Here is a 12484-nt window from a genome sequence, read left to right on the forward strand (position 1 = left end):
ATCTCACTCACTCTCTCTTCTCTCTGATTTTGTATTTCTGTTTGATATTGATATCGAAATATTTTTGTAGAAAGGAAATAATAGGGTAAGCATATTGAATATGTACTGGAGATGGGAGGTGTCATTTTTTGTGTCAGTTACTATGATACACAGAAAAATCATACTAAGAAAAACAAAATAGGTAGAAAAGGTAGATGTATAAATATTTTTGAGCATTTTTTCTATTTTCTATATCTTATTTCTTATGGAAATACTGCACAAGTATAACATGAGAGAAATGATATTTGTGGGTGCTTCCTGTGTTTTTCGGGTCCAATCTAATAGTGAAATAGGAAGGCCTTTCCTCTTTGTATCCAATCGAAGAATGAAATGGGAAGAATATTTGGCTTTACATATATATAGTGAGAAATTTACATTTTTGTGTTCTTTTGACCTTTTTAAGAAGAAAGCATGAAGATAATCTGATACGCAGGAAATTTTTCGTTTCTGAGTTATTTTATTACCTTGTTTTCTGTCATTAGAATCGTTTTCTTTATCTTGATCCGCTCCAGGAAAAAAACTCCTTTTATTTAGAGGGTTTGGCATTTTTTTATCTCATTCTTACCTTTTTTTTTGCAATCTTGGTATTTTTTATGGGTCATTTCTTTACCTTGACCTGTCTTTTCCTATCTTTACCTTGATCTGTCGTTTTCTTTCTTTACCTTGATCTGTCTTTACATTGATGTTTTATCTGGTGAAAATAATGTCCTAGGCTATTGCTGTAGCAAAAGATGCAGCAAAAGGAGTTGCAGAATTGCAGGATAATGTTACCAATTCACTTAAGCTACAAGAAGAAGAAGAGGGTACTCAAGAACCTTCTACAGAGAATAAGGAGCTTGAATCTCCTGAGGATAAGCTTAGAAATGCAGCTTTACAGAAGCTGGAAGAGGCTGGTCAAGACACTCCACTCACTCATGTAAGTATTGCCTTCATCCTTGTTTATATGTAAATAGCCACTCTATTACACATCACTCTATTCAAAATCTATTTCTACTTGTATATGCAGAGTCTGAAAGCTATTGATGCATCAGTTGAGAATCTGGCTTCAGGAGCATGGCAAGCATTTGGGACAGCTTGGCAAGGGAGCAGAAATTTTATTCAAAAGTATGTTCTGATCTGTTATGATATAGGGAAAAACAGGTCTGATTAAACAAGATCTGGGTCGGTGCAAATCAAAGATATAGGGAATTAGAAAGTGTTAATGATATGGGGAAAATCTTGGCATGAGCAAATGAAAAATCGAAGAACTCAAAAAATATTTAAGATATGGCTGAAATCTTAATACTGGCAAATGGAAGATCTTGGAAGATTTATGGTTTTGACTGTAAGAATACACAGGGAAAAAACCGTATACGAACAAACATCTTAGAAAATGTTTTGAATATTGCCAGAATCTTGGTGATAATATGCAAATGGAAGTTCATGGAAGATGTTTTTGATATTGGTGATGTCTTTGATATTATCAATCAATCTTGAACCATAGGCAAATGAAGAATCTTAGGTGTGTTTTGTACATCGGCAATCTTGACCATGTACGTTGGTGAAGAATGTGTACACCCATATGGCTTGACCTTACCACCACTGGTTGAATGGATGGAAAATATCTTGAATCCAATAAGAATGGAAATGCAGAAGAGATGTAATGTCCAGACCATAGCTGTCTATCTAGTCTGTGCATGAACAAAACCTCTCATCTCTAGTCCTAACATTGACTCCTAATAAAAAATATATGTGTTGACAAGAGAAAGATGAAAATATTGATGTGCAGGCTTGAGCATTCAGCAGAGAATCTGGCAGAAAGTTTACAGAAACAGGGAAGCTTTACTTACAAGGCTGGTACTCTTGCTCCTGGTCTGTTAGAGGTTGGCATACATCATCCTTTTTCTTGAAAGTATTCTATATTTGAATGTTTGGCGTTATCAGTGACCACAATTCATTTGTCCATTGAAATGAAGAGTGGAAAAGCTATCACAGCTAAGGGCTTGGAGGTTCTTGAGTATGTTGGCAGAGAAGCCATGGATATGATTGTCACAGAGGCTGGAATTCAAATTGAAGATGAGCCAAAAGTATCAGATGGAGATGCCATAGAGGAGGATGAACATTTCATGGATGATGTGACATTTGATCGTTGTTTCTACATATACGGAGGCCCAGAGCAGTTGGAGGTCAGTAATTTTAATCTTGCAAATGCAGGATAAGTGCTTAGTATGAAAGGATTTTCTTTGCTCTGAGCTAATCCCTTCAATAGGCAGAATATATCTGGATAATATGATATTCTGTTTGGCAGGAACTTGAAGCAATATCAAATCATCATATGCTTCTATGCAATAGAGCCAAGTCAAAGCTGTTAAGTGAGGAAAAGTCCTTGTTTGATGCGACGTTAAGGCAGCTGCAACAAATCATGGACTTGGGAGCAAATGGTAATGAGGTCTCAGAAGTTGACAAAGGTAAGCAAGTGGAATTAGGAGTGATCGATGATAACAGTGAGTTTAAGACTATTCGTGAGACTAGCGTAGCGAAAGCTGCTGAAATGGCTGCAGGGTAATTCTTTTTTTCTGTTAGCGAGCTTTATTTTCTTTAAGATCTTAAATGCAGAGGATTGATGAACTCATAATTGTGTATATATTCAGATTCACTGTAGCCCTTGGTGGTTTGGCTATTACTGAAGTCATCCAGAAGACAACAGATCGTTTAGAGGCTATCAAAGTTGAAGGAGTGCATGTATGTGTCATCCTTCAAGATTTAATGTTCTCACATTTGAATGTAGAAGTTATCAGACATAGTAATCGGAAATGGTATCATCATCTCTTTAGAAAGGGGATATCACAACTATGAATTTACACACATCGCGCACACCACACACACAGATGCACATGTAGGTAATAAATGTTATATATGTGTATATATGTTAGGTAACAAGTTCAGTATCTAAAGCATTTTAGAAGCATCATAACATGCAATGTAATTATTGATTGATTCTCAACATGCTGGGCTTGCAGAGACTATCAGAGTTGTGTGCATCTGGCATCTCTCAGTTGTTAAATCTAGCAAAGTCACTTCTATCGTCTACTGCTGAGCAAGAGGACAAAGACAGTTCAGTGTGGCCCAAAGATTGTCTACAGAAAGCTAAGTTAATCAGGGCCCAAGCACAGGCTATGGCTGATGATATTGAAGTTATTTCAGTTAGTTTTGTAACTGGTATAATATTGTAAATTTTCTTGTCAATGGGGTTTAGGAACAAAGCTGCCTTCTAGGGACACATTATTTAAACCTGCTTTTCACTTCTTTTGTGTGCAGGCATTGGTGATGTAACTGCAGCATTTCAGGCAGTTCTGAAAAGTGATGCTGCAATAAAGGATGGTGAAAGAGATGATGCAAAGCATGAATTCATGTGGGAGAAATCTATTGAAGAGAAAGCACATACTTTAACAAGTGATTTGGAGAGTGATGGAAGTGTCGCAATTGAAAAGCTGCAGTCTGGCCTTAGACAGCTTGTCTATGTGGTTTTACATACATCACTGAAGAATTGAAGTGGTTCTCATTGATGGGCTCTTCTTCTCTAGAACAGGTGGGATTAGGCAGAGCTCTTTGGGCACAGATAAATCTAAATTGACCATGTGTAAATGGCGTGACAATGTTTATTGGGTTGGTTTTAACTGTAACATGATCCGACATGTTTGGACAAGTGGTTAAATGCAGCCAGCTGTAACAGCATGTTGTAAAAAGATCTATTGAAGCTACCTATATAAATATGAAGCTGGTGTTAACTTTATCCACGGTCTTTTGGTAGAGTATGAAAAGTCAATGATGGTGGACTCTATTGCTGTTAATTATTGAAAGACTATTTCTCTTATGGCATCGAGCATGAATTCAGATAAGTTTATTGAAGAATGTAATATAAAGGAAAACAACCTTTTGGTCTCTCATATGTGGCCGTGTCCAGGTTGATATAAAGTTCCAACTAGGGTCAACTATATAATTTCGAGACTAAAAGTAGTTAAGGGTAGCTTTCTTGATGGTTATCAACATGTTGGAAGTGGTCCCTTCATCTAAATCTATTCAAATTCCAAAATGGTTTGTATGTGGCAAGCTATTTTTACTTTCAATTTTAAAACTTTGAAGCATAATTTTTGAACAAATAAAGTACAAAAATACAATAAAACTCATACAAATTCATACAAAAAAAGGGTTTAGTAATCCTTTGGTGATATTAATTCTTCATGGAACGAAATTCATACAAGTTTTTGTCCATTCCCCTCTACATCACATGTTATTAGAAAAACACTCTTAAAATATAGAAGTAAACACCATCATATTCCAATGGTGCTTATCTTGCACGTAAGGTGAAGCATGTGAAATAAGTTTGAATAAGGATTTCATACTTCTATTTTATAATGGGGGCAAACAAAACATTTGTTATTCATTGGGGTTATGGTTCAAGTTGTCTACCATGATTGGTGAAATAGCCGAGTACTGCATCTTATTAATTGCAACTTAAAAAACAAGTACTTATTTTGTCATTTGCATTCATATATGTATGTATAAAGTGTATGTGCATATCACGAAGTACTGATAGATTGTTTTTGGCCTGATTGGTATTATTTAGTTTCTTCACATATAGACTAGGTAGTAGGATCTAAGATATCACGAAAAAGGCAACATCACTATTTATAAGCAAGCTCACTTACCACAATACTCTTGCAAATTAATTATAAACTTTCATAGGGGTTTATGTTTTTCCATAGATCATAATGGACGATGTCGTAGCTTTCAAGCCATGGCCTATTCTTTTTTCCCATCCCTCCAAACCAAATTGGTGGAAGGATTGAAGAGAATAGTAGATTAAATGGTGCTAGTCTTGTCAAGAAGAAAGTATCTATCTTCCTAAATGTTTAACCCATGTAATGTGGAGGTTACACTTTGTTGCATTGTTGGCCTTTTCAAATCTTGTAAATTATTCAAGGGGATTTATAAAATGCAAACCAATATATTATTGATTCACTTTATTATTCAAATTTGTTTAGGAAAACGTTTTTTTGAGCACTATTGCCAACCGCTCTCCTATTATCCAAATTAACTAGATGGTGATAATTGGCGGTTGATAGTCTCAATACCTTTAGCCTTGGAGAAAGGTCTTTCTCAACATCAAGCCTAAAGCGTAGTTCAAGGGAGTACAAATGAGAACTTGTGTAGCCATGTCAAAATTTTAAACTCTTGATAACCTTAGTTCAAGGGACTAATGAAAAGATAAAGATAAAGAGACTAGGGCACATCTCAATCCATGTGTGACTTTTCCTAGTATTTTGTTCACTTCACGACTATTACAAATGAATCAATGGTGAGCAATATAATAAGTGGTTAAGGAAAAGAATGCACTTAGGGTGCTTAATCACATCAACCACCCTATATCAGAGGACATGAGACAAACATGAAATACTATTGATGTCACATACCTAACTAAATCTTATTAACTGAATAGCAAATCTAAAGAAGAGCGGTTAGCCTCACCTAGAAGCTCAAGAGTATCTACGATATTGTGATGAATGGGGCATCCCAAGCCCTAGGATAAGTGGTTTCCCACTTATCCTATCCTTAAACCATTAACATTAGATTTAGACTTATTCTCAAGGTTATGCCTATAACAATGACCCACAAAAGGCATTGCAATGTTCATGTGACATGTAACTTCTTTGTGTATTGTGTATGTATAATAATCTCATGTATTTTTGTAATGTCACTAGATTAGTGTTATCCATAGGATTATTAGTGTATGAGTGTATAAGTGATGGTACATGGATAGATAAGTGCAAAGTCTTGTGTTAAAAGCCATGTTGTAAGTTTGTGCAAGTGTGCACAAAAGAGTAAGTGTGAGTATATTGTTATATGTGTAAACATGTGCACATTTATGTGAATGTATGCAAAAATAAGAGTGTTATAAAGTGGGTCTAGGTTGTTAGAAGGTTATGTAACTAACCTACAACTCACGAGCCTCATTGGATGTTCTTGGATTGTGATCCTCATATAATGTACATACATAACCCGACCATAGGGGACATGAATACAAATAATTGTCTCTTTCTCTTTCTCTATCTTCCTCAAGCTCAACCCCTTGGGAGGGGGGTGGAGCTCTTCTTGGCTCCAACCCCCACCGAAAAACAAGTAGTGCAATTAGTGAGACTTGAGGCCACCATATGGTTTGATAAGAATACAATTTAGCACTAGAAAGAGTATAAGATCCATTGATCTCAAATTCTCCGCATAAAACCCATATTCCAGTAAGATACAATCAATCAAAGACTGTTATTCAAACGAAGTTTCGCTTTATTGTTCTTTGTACATAATAATCATGTGTTAAGTTGTAATAAAATATCTATGAGAATGGAGGTTATTTCTGTGGAGAATTTTAGCATGTTCTATTATATCTATTGCATCTTGTATTCTTCTTCCTATCAAGACCAATAGTCATACAAGACAGTCACCCAATGACAACTTCGGGAGCAATACCGCTGCTCTCCCATGATTCAGCATTTTCTTCCGTTGTTTGTATTTTATGTAGACAAGCGCAGTAAACAAGTGGTTGAAATTGTGGTACATTGTGCTTCTCTTGTAGATGATATTACATAACCAAAATATCATATTATGGCAAATCTTCAGTGCTTGGTTCTCCGATGCAATACTTGGCATAATTGGAATACAATATCTGTTACTAGTGTTATTTGATGCAATACTTGTAATGTCCACACTAGCAAAAGGCCCATTTGTAGTGCAATGCTTAGCATATTCCCACAAGAAAAATACCCATTTGTAATACAACCAAAACGAAATAGCTAAAGCGCACGCTTTGCTGAGACCCAGAGTCCTATTTGCCTCTGCATCCACAGTAACCAACACAGGAATCACAATATCATGCATACCAGCTCTTAACATCATTTTGTTGAAATTGCAGTTGATATGGCTTCCATTGTAGGTGGCATTAATGACCTAAAATATCATATTTGTAGCAAATCTCTGGTGGATGCATATACTTTGAAACAAAGCTTTGGCATATTTGGAATACATTATCTGGTACTATTGTAATTGATGCAATACTCGGCATACACCCACAACAGCGGATGACCCATTTGTGGCGCAATGCTCAGCATATTTCCACATTAACAAATAACCCATTCATTGTAGATATTACTTCCCCTGTAGATCTCGGGTACTTGTGTGACTTGATGTGATACATCATCTTGTTGGAATTGACGTGATGTGATACACCAGCACTTTACATCATCTTGTTGGAATTGACATAATAGTAGGTGGGTGTTATATAGAACCAAAACGACATACTTGTAGTAAATCTCTTATGGATGCATATGGTTTCAATGCAATGATTGGCATATTTTGAATGAAATACATGATACTAGTGTGATTTGATGTGATACGCGGCAATGTCCACAATAATGAATGGCTCATCTGTGTGGTGTGATACACTGCATATTTCCACTCTGGCTAAAGATCCATTGGTGGTAGACATTACTTCCCTGAAGACCCAAAATGTCATATTTATAGCAAATCGCTGGTACTGGCATGCTTCAATGCAATAATCGGCATTTTTGCCTCTGCATCCACAGTAGCCAACACAGGAAATACAAATCATACATACCAATGCATCACATCATTTTGTTGCAATTGCATTGATACCAGCTTCCCTTGCAGGTGGTCTTAATAAACCCAAAATATCATATTTGTCGCAATACTGGAGTATGCATATATTTCGATGCAATGATCAGCTTACCTTTTGGGGCAAATATCTATATGGCATAGACTATACAAGACAAAATCAGATGAATGCCCCTAATATGAGAGCATGCTGGTCACTTTCTCATATGTGCATTGAGCCACTGGATAGCTTTGCAGCTAAACTCAAAGAGTTCAACTAACCATCAGAACATTAAGTGAACAAATGGACATGTGTGCTCAAAACAAAAAGCAGATCAGTACTCTGCTGACATTCTATCTGAAGTTAGTTAGCAATGCAGTACAAGTTTTACCCCATGTTCAGCCATAGATACAACACCATGGAAGAAAACAATGCCCAGATTGAGGTTTGTCTCCTGTACTAAAACTGTAGCCTTCTGAGTATACGTCTAGATGTTTGACAAAGCCAGCGGATTGAATTATCTTCCTGTACCATCCATTGCTGCTCGCTCAACACTGGTTACCACGCCCAAGAACATCTGGGTAACCATCCAGAACATCTAAACTTTTTAATTACAAATGCATGTGTAGGCTAGGCAAAAGGATTTCATTACTGTTTTCTGGACCGAAAAGGAAGTGCATTACTCTTCTCTGGATATTCCAGTCTAACACATAGTTTAGAGAACACAGTACCACAAGCACCATTGTTTATCCATAAGCACGATGATGGATAACCCGTACCCGGAGTTCAGAAGCTGTTTGACACCAAAGTGCAAGGTTCATCATCCCATTAACTTGCTTCTGACTTCCTGGGCTATAAGGCTTCGAATATGGCTGCTTGATGAATCCAATTCAGATTTTTCAACAAATAAAATCCTGTAGAACTCCCATCGCCGGTCACCTGCTGAATGATAACATTCAATGTCTGCCTGCAAAACATTGCAAGCAATACAAACCTCAACACCAAAATATTAAGATTCAATAGAAAACGGACATCTGGCCATAGATCCATTTCAAAACAGTCATCAGTACTACAATAAGGCACCTTAAGCATGTATATTTTATGTACATACACATGTGTGTATGTGCAAGTGTGTGAACATATATACATATTTAGATATAATATACACACAAAAACATATACATATACACATCTCTCGGTATGCATCCTATCTTGGTTACCTTAAATATGGAGATTCCAAGCGTCCTGAGAACACATGTAATGTCATAAAGAACTCGAGGCCGACCCTGCCCACACATCTGAGTTGGTGCAGCCACTAACAACTCCATATCTGGACCTCTACTTGCAATCATGACCTGCACAGGAATAACAATCTCCAGCTCTAACCGTGCACAAAGAGTCTCCTGCTTCTGAAGATCAAGAATCTTCTGGCCACCCCTCTGTGAGATGAAAAACTCAATTTCTGCAGTACCTTCATCACTAACTGTAAAACGTCCATATGCGACCTAAAATGGTGTAAATATTTCCTCAGATAGAAGAAAAAGAAAAAGACTGGCTCTGACATTTTGAATACCATGAAAAAGTAATGTTTCTTCACAAAAAAATTAGAATAATTCTTTTCTATTTTTGAAAAGAGAAATGGCTCTGTTTGAAATACCTGCATTTGAAAATCTTTTAATATCCGCATGCAGTCGTACAACAACCCCTTACGATCATTGCAAGAGATCTGCAACAATGTATGCCTGGGACTGAGAGAGTTATCTAAACCAACAGAAACTTTATCGGTTCCTGATGGCCCTTTCAAACAAAGGTCTTCAACATACGACGGTATGCTCAGAAAGGTGGTAGAATCAAGATCACCCCATTCTGGTCCAGCTTGCTTTATTTCATAGTGACCAACTGGATCACCAATGACTGCTCTCAACTTTGCACATAACTCATCTTGATTCTTTTTCTCCTTCAGCATTCCCCTGTAAAATGACATCATACTTTTTCCATTTAAAGCCAATTCACCACTGTTAGGCATGATCAAGAAATCATAATGTATCTTATCATAAAACAAACCTGGTATCGGTGAGATAGTAAATATTCAATGCCTTGCCATCTGGAGTGGTTGTGGCCTTCAGTTTCTGAACTGTAATCTGGAGCTCCCAAAATATCCGAGCAACATCTTTATTATAAACCAAAAAAAAAACAAAAGAGAGTATAAGAAATGGTTGCAATAGCACATAGCCTCATTTTGTAAAATAGTTTCTTGTTCTGTATAGCTTAGACTCTAATCATAGTTGAAGGAACCAGAAGTAATCACAGGTTTAACACTTGTTTGAAGAAGGTATCAAACTACAGGGGGAAAGGTCACTACAAGTTTCTTTCAATCAAAACTTTTGATGTAGCACACAGCCTCATTTTGCAAAATAGTTTCTTGTTCTGTATAGCTTAGACTCTAGTCATAGTTGAAGGAACCAGAACTAATCACAGGTTTAACACTTGTTTGAAGAAGGTATCAAACTGCAGGGGGAAAGGACACCACAAGTTTCTTTCAATCAAAACTTTTGATGTATTTTGAAGAAATAAAATTGGCAATACATGGTATCTTTAAACCTTACCTTAGAAAAGGCAAGAAACATAATATTCCACCCAAATTTCACATAAAGCTGAGACTCTACGTTGTAGTGTATATTGTAGGGGCTCTCCTTTGGCTATGACCTGATAAAAGGACTACGATAAGAAATAACTACGAGCTGAGATAAGAAAGACTTGAGGTAGAAAAGAGAAATAGAGAGAAGGGTGAGCAAATAAAAGGCATTAACAAGCCAGGTTAAAATAGGAAATTTCAGAAAATCTCCCTTAACCTCTTTAAAAAGGAAACGATCAATTGCTTAGAATCTTGATCCAAGTAAAATTGCAATCTTGATGAGAGTTCTTTAACCCCACCCAAGCCTTCTTCAATAAAGTAGCCTTCTATAAGTTTTAGTGATTCTTTAGTGCCTACAGTTTGAGTCTACTGAATATAGAGATAACTGAATAAATAGGACCTAAATTCACCGATAAACAGACGAACAGACATTATGAAATAAAGAAAATTAAACTTGTGGAATAACCTTGGATTATAAAATTACATGCTAACAATCAGGATTCTAAACTTCACATTAATAATCCAAATGAAACACAGACATTTTAAAGAAAACTTTTGAAATTAACAACAAATCAATTTTTAAATTTAAATTACCAAAAATCAATATGTGAAGACTTGGAATCTTTGTATGTCAGAATGGTTGAAATGATAACACTATAGAGCTAATTAATTGGCTCTTAACAATAAAATAAAAAATCATTTTAAAAGTCAAATTCCCATTAATAATTAGAATGAAAAAATAATGATAATAATAATAGAACAATTCAACAAAATCAATTCCTTTAACATCCTATAAACAACCTAAATCCGAAAGAAATCAACATTTAGCAGAAATGGAAACTGGATACTGCTCCTTGCTTTTGATTCGAAAATATAAGAGAAACTCAAATCAAATTTTAAAATTGACATCGATCATCTATTGAATTTGATAGTATCATAATATTAATTGAAATGGCCTAATTTGATATTATATTCAATAAGAAATCTAATGATTCACTGCATATGCAGAAATTTTGTCCAAGCATACCACATAATTAATCAGATTTCAATTTCGAAAATCAGATCCATTGTGATCTAATTTCAGACATTGAAAATTTATCAAATGAGATCAACTTTACAACCTTAATTCATTTTCAGGATTTTCTGCTAGGGTCATTACATTTTCACAAAAATACAAGGCATTCTTCTTTAATACATCAAATATCATATGAACAGTTTTCTCATGATGTGATCCTAAGGTAGCAACAAGTTTATCCATCCAGCAAGTGAGGAATCCATCCACAATGCTTTTGAAGGATAGGCAAAATTTTCATTAACAGCATCTACTAAGGCGTTTTTTTCTGCAAATCAGTGGGCAAGCAGAGGCATTACAAATTAGAGTTAAGATAGCAAGTTAGGAGGTTATATGTTGATTGATTGGATAAGCATCTTACCATTGAGTAGATCTGAGCGATCACGAGAAGAAGTCTGCAAGACATGTGTGACATTGAGCTTGGGCTCTGACAATTGGGGCAACAAAATATGCGGCCTCGTCGAGGGGCATGCAGCAATAAGCCGTTTTTTCAAAGCAATCCACCTGATGGTTTTCATTGTTCCATCTCTATTAGAAACCCAAAATAGACCAAAGCACCATTTCCCGTCTGTTGACAGGTCTGCAAAAAGCAAAACGAAAGATGATGAGCAACTTAGGTTTAGGGATGACGCCATGATTTCACTATCTGAAAAAGAAATGAGAAATAAGCCAAGCATAATTTCCATCAATGACACGAAATCAATCAACGATAATATGATGTTAATCTTTGATGCTCATTCAGTCAATGATGAGAAACGAGCCCATCATGATTTTGATTACCAAACTACAATGAAAAATAAGAAATCATGATTTCATCCGACGGTGATTATCCCATGATTCAACAATCCATGATACACTGATGATTTAATAGTCTATAATGACCCGTGGACCCATCAAAATATTTCTTAACAATTTGTGATTACAAATATACCCATCACGATTGAAGAATGTATGATAAAAAGACAAAAGCCATCAATATTGATGAAACACATACCCTTCAAATGAAATTTGTAATAAGCTATGATGAAAACTAATCCATCAAGATATTAACAATGTATAACGAATAACAAACTTCAAGATTTTAACAATATAT

General features: G+C 35.8%; 2 protein-coding genes across 2 annotated transcripts; one reads left to right on the forward strand and one right to left on the reverse strand.

Moving 5' to 3' along the window:
* Window positions 1-751: 751 nt before the first annotated feature.
* On the forward strand, window positions 752-3811 carry LOC147847411 (uncharacterized; the record flags this gene model as incomplete). The annotated part of the gene is made up of 8 exons (XM_087339229.1): window positions 752-955; window positions 1046-1143; window positions 1808-1901; window positions 1995-2204; window positions 2327-2580; window positions 2670-2760; window positions 3039-3237; window positions 3337-3811. Coding segments are annotated over 8 exons (1383 nt in total), but the record flags the coding sequence as incomplete, so codon positions are not given.
* A 2504-nt stretch (window positions 3812-6315) lies between these two features.
* Window positions 6316-12434, reverse strand: LOC147847412 (ACT domain-containing protein ACR9-like). Its single transcript, XM_087339230.1, has 5 exons — window positions 11753-12434; window positions 9749-9854; window positions 9342-9654; window positions 8905-9189; window positions 6316-8651 (listed from the first exon to the last, which is right to left on the reverse strand). Exons 1-5 carry the CDS (start codon window positions 12075-12077, stop codon window positions 8505-8507), a joined length of 1176 nt encoding a protein of 391 aa, XP_087195356.1. The 5' UTR covers window positions 12078-12434; the 3' UTR covers window positions 6316-8504.
* Window positions 12435-12484: the final 50 nt, after the last annotated feature.

The sequence above is a fragment of the Azolla caroliniana genome, unplaced genomic scaffold (assembly GCF_043228905.1).
Source record: "Azolla caroliniana isolate FFs.n. ecotype wild unplaced genomic scaffold, voAzoCaro1.0.p SCAF_1060, whole genome shotgun sequence".
Taxonomy (NCBI): Eukaryota; Viridiplantae; Streptophyta; class Polypodiopsida; order Salviniales; family Salviniaceae; genus Azolla; species Azolla caroliniana.

Bases quoted from the DNA above. Each gene is read 5' to 3' on its own strand.
- LOC147847412 (XM_087339230.1), bottom strand. From the start codon at position 12,077: ATGGAAATTATGCTTGGCTTATTTCTCATTTCTTTTTCAGATAGTGAA. The intron at 9,655-9,748 runs GTTTGTTTTATG...GTCATTTTACAG, and splicing joins TACTATCTCACCGATACCAG to GGGAATGCTGAAGGAGAAAA. The intron at 9,190-9,341 runs GTATTTCAAACA...ACACCATTTTAG, and splicing joins TAAAAGATTTTCAAATGCAG to GTCGCATATGGACGTTTTAC.